The following is an 18,650-nucleotide window of genomic DNA, read 5'->3' on the forward strand; positions in this document are numbered from 1 at the left end:
AGGGAAACCATCCAGAACCCTGCCCCTCTCAAATGGCAGACAGAACATAATTTTGAGTGTGCTGGGGGTGGGGGGGCTGGGGTAGGGCAAAAAGATCAGGACAGAAGCTGCCATAAAACTGCTACAAGACAGTACCTGGAAAGAATGGTTAAACTTTTACAAAATCAATCAGCAGCCAAAGGAAAAAGACCAACTTCCCGAGAAAAGCAGGCTACAACTATTACTGTAATGCTAGGTTAGCTGTCAAACATCTCTGAGTCCACAACAGGACTCCAATTTTATGAATTCTTCATGCCGAGATTCCTTAAAACTTGTCATTTGGATGTGCCAGTCAGACAGTGTTTTTCTCTACTCCTTCAATTTTATTTGGTTTTTTAGTTGAAGTAATGGCTGTGAATGTAGCTGCCAAGCTCTGCTGCAGCACCAGGCCACTGGATCATGCCAGTATCCCCAGACAACACATGAACAATTTTCAATGCTCATGTAGCTTGCGCAACCAATTCTAGTTCTTAAAATATCAGAGTACATGTTCTATGAAAGAATCTTCTCTTTAAGAACTAATGCCAGTGGAAGAAGATATAGTGAAAATACCCTGAATTTGATAAATCTGTAGGACAAGGTACTGTAGAATGCTTAGACTCCTCTTCAGCAAAGTGGCACTGTGTACTGCAGAAGCTGCAATCCCAAATGTAATATAGGCAGTAATGTGGAATGACAGAACCTAAGTTTGAATCAAATGTTTCATTATTTATGTAGATTACAATTCTATTGTGATCAGCAAACCCAGATTTTAGCTATGATCTAGTTAGACAGTTTAGTACCATGAACAGGTATGTTAATGACAGCCTCAAGATCAGCAATTTTGGTTTCAGTGCACCTAAAACTTTGAATCATGAACAAAAATGACCGGTGGCTGCAGAACCAGATACACACCTGTGAGGCCTCGCAGGTGGTGTTTAGTCTCCAGTATTCACAGTCTCAGTCACAAAGTGGGCACGTGATGATCTCTCCTCCAATTGCAGGGTCACAGATTTCTTTGCTAAGCAGGAAAACATTGTAAAGTATCTGCTTCCACAGCATCTTAAAAGACGTTATATGAAATTTATTTAAAAAATAAAGAGGACCTTCATTTATTCAAAGCTCAACATTTGCAGCTTCATAGCAAAGATGCCACATCTTGTCACTTTCACTGGTATTAACCAGTGGCTGGGTCAGGGCAAATCAAGAATGAAGCAACTGCTACAAGGAGTAGAATTAATAATTCCCTTGATATGGGCTTTTTGACTCTACCAGCAATGAATCAGAAGTCTGTCAGGAGCTGTACTGTACATGCACTGCTTTCGGGCAAGATATAAACCATGTTATTTCTCATCGCGTTAGCAATGACATCAAAACACCTTTTCTAAAAGCAGAGAGACCACTTCAGCTTTGATATCTGCAGTAAAATTTGCTACTTCAATTCAATGACAGTGGGTAAAATTTAGAATTCTATGATAGTCCTTTGGTATCCAGAGAAATCTCAGTATGTATAACAGTATTCCCAGATGAATTCTTAACCTAGCTAAAATACAAGTCTCAACATTATATTATTCAACAGAATAGATGAGAATTTTACCTTGTTAGTCATCTTTTATAGTTAAAACTCAAAATTTTATGAAAGCCTTCTTACAGAAAACAGTGAGCAATGAGAAGTCAACCCTCTTTTCCTCTCCCCACCCCCAATCCCTGAATATAATAAATCTTTGGACTTCTGATAAAACAAATACTATGCTTACTTAAAAAAAACCCACCAAACTGTGGCTTCTAAGATATTGGATCCCTCTTTTATGGGAGAACACTGCTGATCTGTTTTACTCATGCTTTTGGTTAGTACAAATGAGGACCTACACAAAAAGGTCAGACTGCTCTGCAAGATAGATTAAATAGACCAACTTAAGACAACAATAGACACTCAAACAATTTTGAGAGATCTAAGGGGTACTCTCAGGTCTTCATATATTGCAGCTTCTCCAATACAGAAAGCTATGGCCAACAAAATATTGCTTTTCACCTACAAGTTGAGTCTTACTAATTGACAGTCACAAGTTCTGCATTAGTGGTCCACCACCTTTACAGTCAATAAAGACAGCTGAAGGACAAATTTGTCTGCTCTGACAAGCTTTAAAAGCTTGTTACCTGTTGAGTAACAACAAGAATACAATTTTTTTACAGGAATAAAATTTTCACATTGCTTAGCTTTTGCCTAGAAGATTTTCAGTGTTATACTTACCTACTCATATTTTCATCCATTGTAAACAAGCCATAAAGAAAATAGATTAAGCCAACAACTGCTGCAAGGAATACCATCTCGGTGTAAAATCCCAGCCAGGCAAAATAGATTCCAATCTTCTCACCATAGTACTTTCTGAATACAAAAAAAAAAAGCAATTAATAGGAACACAAAGCAAAATTTAAAATTGTAGTAGAGCAAACTGGCCAGAGTAAAAGCGAAATACTTGGCAAAACTCTCCTTTAACAGAAGAGCAAATGCACTGAGGTACTGTGGAAAATGAGGGCTGAAACTGGCCACAAGAAGTTACTCAAGCTGTATGAACAAGGTGAATGATCAGGAAATACGGCCTCTTTTGTCCCTTTTTTCCTCCTAGCAGAAACTAACATAAAAATCGCTCTTTCCTCTTTTCAACAGAATAGTGTAAGTGAAGATTTACTTTCTGATTTTTCCAAGGAGTTACACAAATGAAACAGCACAACAGTTCTGACCATATGGTTAAAACAAATAGGTAATCCACAGAAATACAACCACTTGTGTTACAAACAAGGAAGTGTAACCTGTGAACAAAGCAACATTCTGTTGTATCACGTCAGCTGAAACAAAGAGATCTTAAGTGAGTTTAAATTTGGGGTTAGAACTAAGAGCCAAGCTTCCAAACTGATTTTATCCATATTTTTTCAAGTCTGTGGTGAAATTTTAACATTTCAAATAAACCCTTAACATTTTTTGCAGAGATTGTTTAAAAAATCTGAGGTATTCTATGTAGGTGTTTCTTTAACAGCTGAATTATCTGTGATATACCTGACCCCAGGAGGACTGGAAAGAGGCTTGATTTGAGACAAAGCATTTTTCCACTTCTCAGTAGAAAGCTCTGTCATGTTCTCCCAGGACATAGTGCCCAATTAATATCCAGTTCTCACTGGATATTAAAAGAGGCAAAGATTTCCTGATGCCTTAAGTTTTATATATTTCAGATTCTGTGCTGCTTTAGTGTGTAGCTCGGAGCTGCCGATTAAGTGATGGTAAGCTCTCTTCACAGAGCAGGTAGATAAAACAATCCTCTTCTAGCTGGGGACCAAGGACAGCCTATGCAAGTTTCAGGCCCAAGAGCATAAACAACGTGGACTAAAGAGAGAAAACAAGAAGGATAGGACTTCATAACCTAAATCTATAATTGGACAATGAACTCCAATATGCTAAAGGACCAAAACTTATACAAGTGTGAGACCTTGTGACCGGTCGTCCATTTTGTGACCATTTTGGTTCATCTTGGGTGTAGCCCTGGCTGGGCTCTTGTGCTGCCCAAGGTCTTTTAAGAAATACCTGCTTTATTCTTTAACTCTGGGTAGCTTCTGTTCTATGTCAGCCTTCTCAAGGCATCATTCCTAGCAGGATCAAGTTACAGATGAATATACACTGCATTCCAGTGAAAAGCAAGGAAACATAACAACCCCCAGGCAGTACCTCACCTGATAAGGACCAAAGGCTGCTCTTTGTAGAAGCGCAGGAAGCGGGCCCACTCCATGTAGAGCGTGTACCTCTCGCTGTCACAGTTCGGGTCGCTTGCCTTCTTCCAGTACTGGCACTGTGAGCAAATCAGAGGAAGGGGGAAACACCTCAGCAACAGGCCCAAATACTACATTGAAAGAGACAAACAGGAACGATGATGCACCCCTCTGAAGACTGTGGTGTTGGTCATTATCAGGTATCTTAACTGCCAAATACTATGAAAATTTTGGAACTTTATCACCTTCCTAGAAATTAAACAGTGCAAAATAACCACAGTTTCTGACAGCTTTTGCGATTTTATTTTGTGCCACAGAACTCCACTTCTAGAAATATTTGGCTATGTCAATTATTCACCTCGTGATCTTGGGTTTTCCTTTTTTCTGAATGTCTCTCCATCACAAAGAAAAGCATGAAAATTGGTTTCTAAATAAACCAATAGAAGTTTAAGTAACCTAAAGTTTGCATTTTGAAAATATTCTGAGAGATTACATAATTATTTTTAGACAAAGATTTCTGAGTCTGTCTCACAAGTTTTAGAATTTTTTCATAAGATTTCTTAGCATTTAAAGTTGGTTGTAGTTGTATAGAAGAGATTCTTGCCTTTTACTGTCTGTGGTTTTGGTAATCCCAACAGTATAAAGTACCTCCCAGCCTACACTAGCATTCTAGATCCTAATCAGCCAAACTTTCCTCCTGAAAACCTAAGGAATGTCTATTTGCTCAATTATTTCTTTTTCTAAGGAAAATAAAATATTTTCAAACATTTAAAAATATAAATCTATATACAGTATTTAATAATGTCTTATGGTAGAATCCAGAGATATAAATAAGCAACTTAAGTTCACTAAAGCATAGTGACATCTGAAATAACCTTTAAAAACACAGAGAGAATTTAAGATTTAAGTTAAAAATTAAACACAACATTTAGGAGGAAAAAATTTAAAAGCTAAAAAACCCATGTAAAATACTGTAACCCATCTCTCTCTTGTTTTCTCCATGGAATTTCAGGACTAAACTCACACATGTCATATTAAAAACTGCAGACCTTACAGCAAAAGTAAACATAGTATTTTACTATCCTTACCACATTTGCAGTATTCAGTATTTGCACCCAAAGGTCACTGGGAGATGGACAAGTCACCATCCCACACTCAACTGGCAGGGCTCAGGCAACCTATCTGACTTCAGTCCCAAAATGCTATGATCCCAAGAGTTTTTCTCTAACTGCAGGTAGTGCACAGTACTGTGCAACTACAGCATGTGTGTGTGCACACCCTATGCACACACATTGCTGAATGTATGCATCTGCAGTAGAGATTCATTCCTAAGGTACTACTGCGTGGTCCGTGCCATCAACATTACAGGAATGTCATGGAGTAAGTCTCTAAAGAAATGATGTGACTGACACATACTCTAAAAACTCATTTCAGCACATAAAAGCCAAACAGTAGGACTGACAGGTATGTCTTGCGTGTTATAAAACAGAATCAATTACTGGGACCAATTGAAAGGTTTGAGTATATTTTCGTATCTCCTGGAACAGCAAATGTCACAGTAGATAAAAGAGTGCAAACACTGGGAAATGCTCAAGGGAGCAGAAAGCCAAAATACTTACATCATGAAGAGGATATGCAGCTGTGTAGGTGCCATTGTTCAACAGTCTCTTAATCCCAAATTTTTTCTTCCCTTCTTCTGTTCCATATGGGCAACGTGTAAGAACATAATTAACCTGAGATTCAAGAATGAGAATTTCAGACATTTCCTATTCTAAGGCCATTTAATAGAAATCTATAATAGATGTGCACTGTGTATAATCTGCAAGAACAACATGCAAAAAGGTATTTCTTCAGAAGACCTTATCACATATAAGAATACTGGGGGCACAGTTGCCTTGTAGACATCCAGAAGATCAGTTCCAACAATTATTCTGTATTTCTAAGAAAGATGCACAGGTACTCAGGCCTCTCTGGACCTCAGTTACCGTGGTTTCTGTACTCCTTCCTTACAATGAATATTCCAATGAGGCCGTGTAAATCTACATATAAACATAAGTAGCCAAATTCACATACGTACTATTCTGTTTCTCATGGATGGTGAGAAGAAAGTGCTCTCATCATTAATGAGGTACAGCTCCTGCTTGTCCTTGCTGAATGGTGCTGTGAAATAATCCGGTTCAGGGTGCATCACCTTCTCGGGCAGCCTCAGTGGGAAAAGCACACAGTCCAGGGGGTTCTCTACCATGGGGGGAATGTCATTTTCCCTGATGGGAACTTTAATGTTCAGCACTTCTGCATATGTGATCAGAACCTCCCACGGTGCATGGATCTTCACAAAAAAAAATCTTGCCATCTTCAGATTCCTGCTCCAGAAAAGTTAAATCAGACATTTGACCAAACTGTGTTTTACTGCAAGATTTATGGGAATATTTTTCATATAAAATGTATTGCCTTTTACATATTTTTAAAGGATTTAAAAACAAAGTAGGAGGGAATAGAAGGATCTTCTGTGTGTGTATATATATGTATATTTACTGAGAAGCTTATCTGAGTGGTTGGCTGTTCATAAAAATAACCTTTGCATTACTACAAGCTCACAAAGGCTTTTCAAACTATATTAATCTCATACACTGAAGCATGAAAATTCTAATTACACTGGAAACATGAAGAATAATCTTGTCATAGGCCTCATGTAACATGTACGTTCTCCTAGTGCTGCTCTGCATTCACAGTGGAAGTTGGCAATCAGAAGGGTTTTAAATATTGCTCCATGAATTCCCTACCTCTGGATGTTACAGAGCCTGAACTTCATCAACAGTTATTTTACTCAACTCAGCCTCTGGCATGCTGACTCCATCAATCAAAATCACACGTCCTCCAGTTATTACCGCAAACAGTACCACTAATCAAACATCCTCAAGGTTACAGGGTCCTTCTTCATAATTAGGAGGAATCATCCAGTGGGCATAACTAATCCAATCTCTGCCTTCCAAACTTGTTACTCAGTGTTAGGTTGGATTAAAATCAGCTGTAAGCATACTTCCCATTTATGTGGATATAAACCCAATCGCAGCTATTTTGCCTTCTTGTTATGAAAGCAAAAGCAAAACCAAAAGCTTTCTCTTGAATCAAAATTATTCTGCTTCCACAATTCTTATCAATGGATCTGGAAAAAGCACTCAAATTAACCTTGTTTCCCCTAAATTAGTCACACTCCACTGAAATCCACAAGTTTAATTTATAATTTTTCTCAGAGAAAGAAAGTGGTTTATTGATTTCCAGGTCCTATTCTTTTTGGTCCTATGTTTTTTTTTGTTTTTTTTTTTTTTTTTTTTTTTTTGTTTTTTTTTTTTTTTTTTTTTTTTTTTTTTTTTTTTTTTTTTTGTTTTTTTTTTTTTTTTTTTGTTTGTTTTGGTTTTTTTTTGTTGTTTTTTTTTTTTTTTTTACCTTCTTGTCTTCTGTTTCTAGCTCTAAACCAGCCTTTTGCAGGTTGCTCTCAAATTCTTTTCTCCTTTCCTGAAAAGAAACAAAGACACTTTAGTAACTGATGAAGTTAGCAACTAATTGGTCACTCACCAATGACTCACTGGGTTTCACTTCTCTCAGCTGCCCTAATGACAACCCCTTAAAGCTATGTGACCTTCTCAAAGCAAGCCGACAAAAACCAGCCAATACACAGAGGCCACTTTCTAGTGAGGGCCAGCTTTGTGATGGGAACCCAACAGGAACTGCACTGACTAGCCACAGGGCACCCACTGGGTAGGAAAAGGCTTGTTCTGGGCTATCTGGGTCATCAGAGAAGCAACTGATGTCTTGTGTCTAGAGCACTTCTGACTTCAGGAGGCTGGTGTGTGGGGTGTGTTCAAGTTTAGCTACATTTCCAAGAGAAAGATGAAAAGAAAAGTTCCGGAAGCTTACAGCTTCTGAGTGCTTACAGCTTTGTCTATTTACCTCACCTATTTATTTTGCATATTTATTTATACAATTATGCCCGATACAGACATTCAAGTACTGATTACAGACAATTCAAACAGTATTTCACAAACATCACTGCTAAGACCAACAAATCCCTGCATGTGCTTAGCTTGCATAAAGTCAGCATGGACTTCATGCAGAGATAACAACCCTGCCCATGGCACTGTTTGGTGGCTGCATGACTTGTGTGAGCTTGATATTCTTCTTGAACTCTTTTTTTTGCAAAGTAATTCCTAAGTCATGTCTTTAGGCAAGAACATTTTCTTCCTCTCCCTCCCTGTATAATTTTTGCTCCTATTGAGAGACTGTATTAATTTCCTCTTAATTATATAAAATTTGCTGAAGAACTGCCAGAATAACAATAAATTAAGCCAAATATTGAGCTCTACTCTCTTCAAAATGCACAAGCTAGACCACAACTTTATTCCTAACTAACCCCTGCCATGCTGTCTAATGTTTCTTCTACTGAAAAGTCTTAAATTACAGTTTTCAAACATACTTAAAAAACCCCAAAACATGATAATTTTCAGCCAGTTTTCTTTTCCTGCATGTCAGTGAGGAGTAGACCACCACTTTTGCATTTCAGTTTGCATAACCTACTCAGACAAATGAATGCAGATTGAAGAATAGCTTTCATAGCCCTCAGATGTTTTCCTGTGTTAGTGGCCACTCATTTTTATGTGTCACATCTGATTTTGCCAAATATTACTAGATATTAAATTAGACACTGGACTATATAAACTTACAAATAGGATAACTCCTGAGTTCTAGCACCTGCTGGGGGCAAAAGCAATTCCATGCACTATTTTTCCCACAAACCTGCCTAAATGCAACTGTATAAACATGTCAGAGAACTCTGGGCTGCTGACATGACAATCAGAGAACAACACAAATAAAAGGTGATCTAAGAATGTATGTTATGATGCTACAGAAAAGCTGACATTCAAGCCTAGTATCCAAAGCTATATGCTACTCTGGATTACCTTTTCTCCTACCAAAGCACACTGGTGTGTATTCTTTCTCCAGCAAACACTGGAAGAGAGCCAAGCAAGTCACATCAGAGGCTTCTCTGCCACCAGACACCAGCCAGTTTCTCTCCAGCTGTGCAGCTCCAGAGCAGACAGAGCCAAAGGGTCTGGCTCCATCTTAATTATCTTTCCTTACAATACACTGAAGTGTGACGAACTGCAGTGCTGTAATAGAAATTATGCTCTTTTTACCACCTTGCTTTTCTCCCACAAGCCCCCTCCTGAAACCCATGCAATATACTATACTTTCCAGTTAATGGGAAAAACATTTTTAAAAGGAAATCAATCTGCTGTGAAAAAAAAAAATCCTCTCCCTTTTCTTGTCAAATACTGGATTTCTTCCTGTCACCATCAAAGGCTTAAAATGGACAAAACGCATCCTTGGACCAGAGCTGGTTGTTTTTAATGTGCACTTAGAATTTTAAGCTTACTGCCCCGAACCTAATAAACTATCCCTGGTGCATATATTTCTGACTCTGCTTTAGATGCCAATCTGCAGTCAAAGAGGCACGAGGGAAGTTCTGTAAGTCATCACATCCACCATATTATGTGTATATCTCACATAATGTGGGATAAGCATTATCATCCAACGTGTTGGGCTGCAATGAACCATCCCAACTAAGATTAAAGTCCAAAGTCCAGCCCAGCAATACTATTATAAACACTGCATAATCAGGTACCTAGGGAAGAGAGATAACTTCTACAAACTCAATTGTGATAACAATGCTGTTACAACAACTGGTAACAATGCAGGTCCAAGTCCTGGTGGGTCCATTCTGACTCAGCATATTCTGTGATTCTTTAACTCTATGAATTCCTGGCTCTGCACAAGACACTCCAAGAGTCACACTGTGTGCCTAAAAGTGTTGTGCAAATGCTTCTTGAACCCTGTCAGGCTTGGTGCTGTGACCAGTGCCCTGGGGAGCCTGTTCCAGTGCCCCTGGGTAAAAAACCTTTAGTTCCTAACACCCAACCTAAACCTCCCCTGACTCAGCTTCATGCCATTCCTTTGAGTCCTGTCACTCACTGGTCTCAGAGAGAAGAGACTGGTAGTTCTCCCTCCTCTTCCCCTCACAAGAAAATTGTACACTGTGATGGGGTTCCCCTCAGTCTCCTCTCCTCCAGGCTGAACAAACCAAATGCCCTCAGCTGCCTCTCATAAGGCTTCCCCTCAAGGCCCCTCACCAGCCCCATGGCCCTCTTTTGGACAGTCTCTCAACCTCAGTCTTTTTTTATATTGTGGTGCCCAAAATCACACACAGAACTCAAGGTGACACTGCCCCAGCTCAGAGCAGAGCAGGACAATCCCTCCCTTGCCTGGCTGGTGATGCTGTGCCTGATGCCCCCCCTAAGACCGGGCTGGCCCTCCTGGCTGCCAGGGCACTGCTGACTCATTGAACTTGCTTGTTGGGGGTCCCTTCCAACGCAGGATATGCTGTGATTCCTTCTGCAACTACCAGCCAAACTTCTGCAAAGCTGTGTGGTGTGGTCTGAGCTCAGACTGAGCCCAGCCTTCAGCCACTCCTGCAGACCTGGGGGTGCAGCTGCTAACAGGGCTAACAGCAGCAACAAGCATCTGATACTTGCTGCCCGTGGCTCCCTAACTCTGGCCTGGCTGGTACCTCTAAGAAAGCAGAAGATTCTGTCGGAGATGATGAAAACTGGGAAAGGAACTCAATAAAATTTCCTTCTTTATCTCTGTACCCCACTGGGGACAGAGAGACTTTGCTTCCAGTCAACACAGGGGTGGAGTTACTTTGCACAGAGATCTAGGAGTCCTAATGCTCTGTAGTTCTTCTGAAAAAATATACTTATGGACAATAAAGACTATGTTGTGGTCATACATCAATACTTTGTTAGATATTTTTATAAATTCTATTATTTTTTCGTGTTCACATACATTTCACATGGTGGTAAAATATTTCCACATCTGCTGGAGGCTTTAAGGAATAATATTGTCTCAAAAAGTTGGAATCCTAATTTTTATTCAGAGACCTTTGTGGTTTGGATCTATTAATGTAGCTTATAGAAGGCAAGTTCAAAACAGCTGAAGGCAAGTTCAGAACAGCATTCCAGTTGAAGCTGGAATGTATCTGGGAATAACAAAAAGTTAAAAGTCGTTCTGCGTGAAACTAAGGGAGAAGATGAAAATTCTGTCTCTTACATCTGTATCAGGGATATGCTGAAACACACAAAGAAGATATTTATCCCATTCTTAGAAATGCAGAATAAAGGTGTTTCCTTGAGACTAGGAAACAAAACCATTTGTCACAACTGTTATTCTCCTCATATAAACACTTCTATTCTTAGCTGTTCCATTTTACTGCATCTTTGTACTACCATAAAAGAAACATTTCTTTCTATGGTAACTGTACAATAGCAAGTACAGTGTATATCAGACAAATTCCAGAGGCTGCAGTTCATCAATATTTAAATCTTGTTACCACAAAGACAATAGCACAGAACTTGTATGCTAAGAAGTCTGCACTAATTTATGGACATACTAATTGCATAAAGATCTATGGTGAACATAATTGTAGGGCATATGCAGATGCCCCATGAACTGTGTAAAGAAATTGGTATCTCCATGACTGTTTGTCCAGTGACCACAGAGTTTATCTACAGGGCCACTGACCTTCCTCCATGAGGCCATAAACTCCTTTGCAAAAAACAGACATATGCAGAATTAAATATCACAAGACTTAATGTGGATGTTTAGGCCTTTTGAAAGACTGAGATATTCTCCTAGGAAGTGCATTTTTATGTCAAAGAGGAAGGGCAATATTAGCTACTAACACATGGGCTTTTTCCCATGTGAATCCTTCAGTCAATAATGACACCCATGGACATGGACTCTGGTCTGGCAAAGATTCCTACAACCTCCTAATGAGCCATAAATCAATGAGAAAGAAACTGCTGCACACAACATGAGTGAGTGCCTAGACTGATCATCTGACTCATTTTCCTTCCCACCCAAAACATAACCTAAATAGTATGCATTTCTTCCCTCATTTTAAATAATTCAAGTATGACTAATGGGAAAGTTTAAGAGTTGCTTTGACAAATTTTGTATGGGTATCTTTCTTCTCCCTACATTGAGTGGCCTCTCTTCCTTTTTGAAATGCATTTTGCTTCAGGGGAGAAGAAGGCATCTAGCAAGGACTACAGCCTGACAAAAAGTCAGGGTGAGTTTGAAAAAGTATGCTTGTATATAAACCTATGGTATCACAGTTATCAAATAACCTGGTCTCCCAAGAAAATCTTTGCAATGCGGCTAGCTGAGCAAAGCTGACTGAGATGCTTAATCTGGGAAAAGCATCAAACAGAGACATGACACATTTTTGGATTTTTTTAACGTAATAGGAGTAGTATAGAGGGGCTGTGTTCTATGCTGGATTGTATTTGGATGCAAGGACAGGCAGCAGAAGTTTTTAATGAAAACAGTATTTTCTTCATAAAAGAATGAAAGCAATATGCAATTTTTTTAACAGCCTAATCTCGCAGTATTTTTCCAAAGAAAATTTGAATTTTTAATTATTAAATACTTCAATATTACAAGATAAAGATTGTAACTGTTCTTTGCTTCAAAGACCAATAGTTTTGATCATGATTTTGTCATAAGCATTGGTGTAATTAGTTTTTTTTCAGATATCCTTATTTTTCAGAATAATAAGATTACTTGAGAATGTAATTTTTTAGTGTCTCTCTCCTTTTTACATTTTTTTTTGATCATGAATATACTTTGGAATTATATAGTGGAGAGACTAGTTTGTAAATGTAACCTCTTCTGACTCTGAAAGAAGGTAGCGAATACAGAGAAAAAAACAAATTTAAATCCTTATTTTTTTAAATATTGTGCTTTATATAAAATTTGTTGTCTTGATTGCCTCTCATTGTACTGGATTTTTTATATAGCTTGAATTTATGTTAGCCAAGTGAGACCTCATGTGTCAGTGTGAGCATGTAACAAACAGGTGTCATTAACTGATTCCATCTGGCCTATTATTACCATTCAGGCAACTGGGTCTTGCTGGCAAGTTCAAGGATAATCACTAACTGGAATTTTAGAGAAAGTTTGTTTTTGTGCTCTGTTACATAGGAGGGGTCTTCTCAAAGCCACTTTAAATATTCTTCTAGAAGAATGAACATGCATATGTAGACAGTGGGTCAAACACAGGGAAAAGCTCCAGGAAAACATGCTGTGTTCGTGTTACTCAGAGTATATTTTAAGAAAAGAGTCTCAAAAGTATGAAAGGAAAACTGCATTGAGTCTTGGAGCTAAGAATCTATTTCTCCTCTAACTATAGTCAAAGGGTATGAAAAATTAGTCATTGTTAAATCTTGTTTGGATGACATCTGCTTATTTAGAAGAATAATCCTCCTTCATTTGAAAGTATTTACAGGTGCGAGTATTTACAAATATTTCTCCAAAGTCTTAGCTAGACTGTTAAATGAAGAAGCAAAATAATTTGGATTGCTTTGCTCCACTGTATAATATATTGCTCAGCATAAGTAATGAAGAGTGATCAATTCAATAAACATAGACACAAGAATCTAATAAAATGGATCCTGACAAACAACAGTAAATTATACAGAAATGTTCATATATGGAATTGCTATAGATTTTTTTGGCAAATTCTATTCCAGATGAGTCTAGTGATCTGAAAGGGTTAGTAACTGATATTCATCTTATTATAAATAAAAATTAAGAGGGCTTCAAAAAGACACACTTACCAACTTTTTTTCCCATTCCTTATTAAGATCATCCACATAGGAGAGAACAAAATCAATTCTCCTGACACCATCCCTGAAGAAAATAGAATCTTTGCTTTGATGTCTTTTATCAATCTGTAGAAAATACAGGCATATGAATAAAAGAAAAAGCACTGCTGCTTCTCTAAAATATCACAAAAGGCAAAGAAGTTCCCCCATATTAACACAGTTCTTCAGTTTCTTTACAGCTGAAGATATATTTGGGCATGTTTTACCAAGGGCTACATCTAGTTTAAGTAATTTCAAAATTAACTGCATATGTCCACAAGCATTACATGTAAATAACTGGTACAGGAAAAATAAATATATATATATATGTTAGTGTAGCAATACTTGTGAATACTTGAAGCAGGTAGCAAAATGTAAACTCCATGCATTTTCCTCTACATAATAACATTCACTACATCAATCACCACAGAGACATATGTCCCAGCAATGACCATACATAAATACAGCTCACAAAAATACAGAGGTGATGTTTCAACATTGAGTATTTACTTTCATGGGGAAAAATACACCTAATAAAAGATATCAATGTAACAGGGTAATTAGTATTCCAATTGATCTATTAAAGGTCATATTTTAATTTACCAACATGCTAGAATGTCCTAGTAACAACATCCACCTTTTTCACTAGCAGGCCACAGTAATTAATGTTAGGCAAATAAAAGCCTGTAACCTCACTCTCCTAGGGAAGTTAACTCATTAGGTAATATGGTTTGTTATCATACCAATATTCAGCTCTATCAAATCACATACAAGACATACAGCAAAGTGCTTTCCAAGGAAGTGAATATTCTAGTTTAAATGTATCTCTGTGCTGAGGAAGGTTGTTACTTTTTCAACCTATCAGCAAAAGTGTATTTGTATAGGGCTGAATTGGGGTTTTATTTTATTAGAGTAGGAACAAAACAGAGCATTATGTCTCTATTTTTTCTCTCTCATACCGTGCAAGGAAGCATGTGTTCCCTGAGAAAGCACAGGATATTTATTTGTAACTGTGAACCTTGCTACCAGTTAACAGAAGGCGCCACACAGTGAAGCATGTTATTACTGCAGCATCCAAACCACTTGCAATAGCACTGATCACTGCTTTACCCTGAGACGTCGCTTCAGGAACAGATTATACTTCCTTCCACTCTGCTGGAATAACCAACAAGTAGTTAGCAGGCCCACTGCTTCTTTCCAAGAACGAACTGCTTCAAGCATGTACACCCCAACTACAGTGAGCAAGAAATCCATGTCCTTTAAAGCTAGGAAAAGCCTCCAAACATCAGAAAAACACAAACATCCACAAATAATATGACTATCATGTCTTTTTTATTAAAGGCAAAGCTGGGCTGGAAACCCGTTTGGACCGTAAAAATGTTTTAAGATAATGATTTCTATAGTACTACTTGCTATCATTTGGATACTTCAGCAGATTTTAAAAAGAGTAGTAAGAAAGTGGTTTTGAGTGTAGAGCAAAGGTACCAAAACACTGGCTCATGCATAGTGCACGCATGTTTCTGTAATGCTCGTGTTTGGTTGGACCAACTGGGACATAAAACAACAAATGGCAAGCATGTAATTCCAGAGCTGACAAAATTACAAGCAATAATAGCCACATAATTCATGTGTTTATCTTTAAATAGGCTGAAAATAAATAAAAATAATTGAAAATCCTATTGGTGCACAACTTTATGCATCTTCATCAGACACACTAGTAACTGCTGAAATTAGACACTTGAGGCAGCCATGCATTATCGAGAACTCCTGTGTTCTGATCCTAGCCCTTGGGGAGGTACAAAACTCTGTTACAAATCAATGCAGCACAAAAAAAGCTAAAAGAAATTATTTCCTGAAAATGCTGCCATCTGTTCTTTGCCTTTCCTCTTCAGCAATTCTGTTAAGGTTTTTATATATTTCTTGAGAAATAGCTACAGCAGATCAATTAGACTACTTTGTATGGCTGAAATCAGGACAGCTACCTCAGAAATGCTTTTGCTTCCAAATGCAGAACATCATCTTTCATGATTAAATGGTTCACAAAAATCATGGAATCCAAAAGCCAAAAAGAAAAAGCATTTTTCTATTCTATTTTTACTTAGAGGTTTAGGTCTTTCTTTGCAAATATAATTGCAACTACATGCAAACTGCAAGTTCAGATACTAAGTTAATCAAGTTAAAACAGTGCATAGAACCACGCTAACATCTGTATAGAATCAACAGTACTGTAATTATTCAGCATTACAATAAGTAAACCCCAAAGTGCATTCTAACAACTTACAATGTTAGCAATTGTCCCAACCACTGGTTTAAAAAATACAGTGATTTCACAAGCACAGAAATTGTTCTAGTGCACTAAATTCATATACACAAAGAAGAAATAAAACAATAAGCAATATTTACTTCAAAAAAAAAAAAAGCTCCTGCCAAAAGAGCACCCCAAATTGTTTGGGTTGCATAGTTATAATTAGATTATTCAATACAACTGAAGAAGTATTTTATCTTTACTGCCATCAAAATTTGGTCGTTTTCTAAGATGTATCAGAATCCTCAGCAATTAAAGGTCTGACTACCAATTTAAAAAGATGCAGTAGTCATTGTCAGATCTCCTTTTAGAAGGGGAATACTTATCACTTCTTTCTCTTTCTGGGGATTATCCTTTGAGACATAGGATTATTCATTGTGGATAGTGACAGGCCTGCTTATTAACCCATAAATTATTCCTTTCCATTTTGCTGCATTTGGATTTCACAAGGAGAACAAGATCAGTCTTGCACATTCACGAAGGTTTGTGCATACATGTGTGCCTACAAATTTAATGTATATAAAAAGTTTGTAATTTGCATTGATTCTATCAGTGAATCATTAAACATCTGTACATCTTATTTCTTAACAGCTCTTTCCAGAACGGCATAAATGCAGTTAGTGATCCTCAACAACCTGCAGTCATTAAATGAAGGTACACTTCATCACAGAAAACATCCTGAAATGTCTTCTTCCTGCAACACAAGTAACCAAATTAAACCTTCCCAAAACAGTACAGATAGCAAGCTGAAGCTTTTTACTCATTAAGTTACACCCAGTGTGGAACTACAGAAGAGATGGGGCCCTGAGGCATATGGTGAAAACTCCAGAAGCAACAACCACAAGTCATAACAGGAGAAATTCCTACTGGATGAGAGGCTGTGGTTGAGTGGGGATGGGTACAACAGAGTGTACTGCTAATCTCCATCCTCAGAGATAACACAGCCTGATTATGCTAGGCCAGGACTGATCTGCACTGACTGTGCAACCTGATCTACGTTTGAAGCCAGCACTGCCTTGAGTAGGAGGTCAGCCATCCAGAGGTCCCTTCCAATCCAAGTTCACTGTAGGATCCTATGCAATCACATTACTGCAAACATTCAGCAATTACCACGGCTTTCAAAATGTCGAATAAATCCATCAACTACAAAGCAAGTTCCAAAACCCACCTGTTCAAAACACAAACAATGCCCTCCTGTTATCCTGTAATAGCTTTCCAGACTCATTAGTCTAGTTATCTCTCTAAGAACTGTGACCACTCAGCTTGCAGACACATGTGCTAATTGAATGCTGTAATGGTCTATCATGAAGAGATAATTTTTTTTTTCATGTGGCTTAAGTGCAAACTAACAGGATTCATATGGTGTTATATCAAGAGTTATAGTTATTCTATATTTGATGCTTTCTCTCTAGACACCCAGCAGAGGCTGGAGTATTGGACCATGTCCAACCAAACAACCCTCCAAGTACCTAGGCTTGCAATACTCACCTCAGACACAATCCAAAGCCCTGCAGTAGGAAACCCTGACTCAACAGGACAGGTGACAGGAGAGACCAAGATGTCAGCAAGGAAACAAAGCACAGCTCAAGATGAAGTAAGAATGTAAGAGCCCATGGTCCGTTCTGCCCAGACTGGCTTGGGCACGGTGTGTAAATGCTGGCTGGCAACCCCACGTGACATCCAGATCCACCCAGACTTGCCATTCAGCGCTCCTGAATGCTTGCTGAGGAGTCCTTGGCTGCCCCACTCCACAGGTGCCTCTGAGACACTTCTCCAGGGCCAAGGCAAACAGTCGGGCACAGGGAGCTGGAGAGGTAAAGCAGCTGCTGGAAGTGGCAGTAACCACCAACACTGGCACAGAGAGTGCTTCAGAGGAACGACTGCGGGCTGAAGCTGAGCCACAGGCACCCTTCTAAATGCCTCTGTGGCCTCACTTGCCCCCCTGGCACACTGACAGTGGGCCTTGGGCAGTGTGCGCAGCGACCCATGATGGGTTAGTGATATTACAGAACCCAAAACACAAATATGCTTTGCAGATTATACCTGAATTATTTCATCCTGTGTGTTTTTATAGGACTTTGAGGGATTTCTATTTCTGGTTATCCCATCCAACAGGAGATGTATCCTTTCAGGTCACTTAGCACAGCCCTCACCTTGGCAGGAGCTTCCTCCAAATACACTCTGCTACTAAATATCCCAGCCCGCTCTAGGCACACACCTCAAAGACAGGGAAACTTGTCCTAGAACAATACTTCTCGGATTATTATTCAGCCAGAAAACTGCAAGTTCCTTATGTTCAGAAACACCCTTCCCAAATCCAGTGCCTGGGACCTTAAGGTTTCCCAAGTGTCCAACCCCACAGAGTGGGGACTGCAGGTTGACCAGAGCACCCTTCCCCTTCTGCTTTTGTATCTTGTATCTTTTTTGTGGGAAGGTGGCTTAGAGCAGCATTTTCAGTAACAAAGCAGTAACCAATACCAAGTAGAGATGGAGGAACCCATTAGTTCCATTAATTGCAGCACAGGGAAGCACCTCTGGCTGTGACTAACAAGAAAGACTAGATGTTATATTAATACCATGGAATGGTTTTTATCATCCCCCATCAGCATATCAAGGAATTACATTATCATAGTTGTACCTTACCAGGCAAAAAAACTACCTGAAACTACAACATTAAACTGATTTATAACATTTTGCTGGCTTAAAAGACACAGTCTGCAAACAAAATATTTATTTTATTAACTGCATACCTTTGATAATCACACAGCAAGTTAGATGTAAAACAGACAGTGTAAAAACCCCAA

The 18,650-nt window shown here is 38.6% G+C and overlaps 1 protein-coding gene across 9 annotated transcripts in view; it reads right to left on the minus strand.

Moving 5' to 3' along the window:
• Window positions 1-18,650, minus strand: part of LOC128789028 (anoctamin-5-like) — a 42,531-nt gene that overhangs the window by 11,737 nt on the left and 12,144 nt on the right. For 5 of the 9 annotated variants that reach the window (XR_008431286.1, XM_053944450.1, XM_053944448.1 and 2 more), the window contains 7 exons: window positions 13,515-13,628; window positions 7,225-7,293; window positions 5,855-6,140; window positions 5,397-5,510; window positions 3,742-3,857; window positions 2,270-2,404; window positions 934-1,039 (listed from right to left, as the gene is read on the minus strand). Coding sequence is in view for 2 of the 9 variants with exons in the window: in XM_053944455.1 (XP_053800430.1) it covers window positions 979-1,039; window positions 2,270-2,404; window positions 3,742-3,857; window positions 5,397-5,510; window positions 5,855-6,130 (702 nt within the window). In the remaining 7 variants the exon portion in view is untranslated. Of the gene's footprint in view, window positions 1-933; window positions 1,040-2,269; window positions 2,405-3,741; window positions 3,858-5,396; window positions 5,511-5,854; window positions 7,196-7,224; window positions 7,294-8,735; window positions 9,023-13,514; window positions 13,629-18,650 lie in introns of those variants that run through there. The other 4 variants (XM_053944453.1, XM_053944451.1, XM_053944454.1 and 1 more) reach the window with 3 other exon arrangements.

Source organism: Vidua chalybeata, chromosome 6 (genome assembly GCF_026979565.1).
Source record: "Vidua chalybeata isolate OUT-0048 chromosome 6, bVidCha1 merged haplotype, whole genome shotgun sequence".
Classification (NCBI taxonomy): Eukaryota; Metazoa; Chordata; class Aves; order Passeriformes; family Viduidae; genus Vidua; species Vidua chalybeata.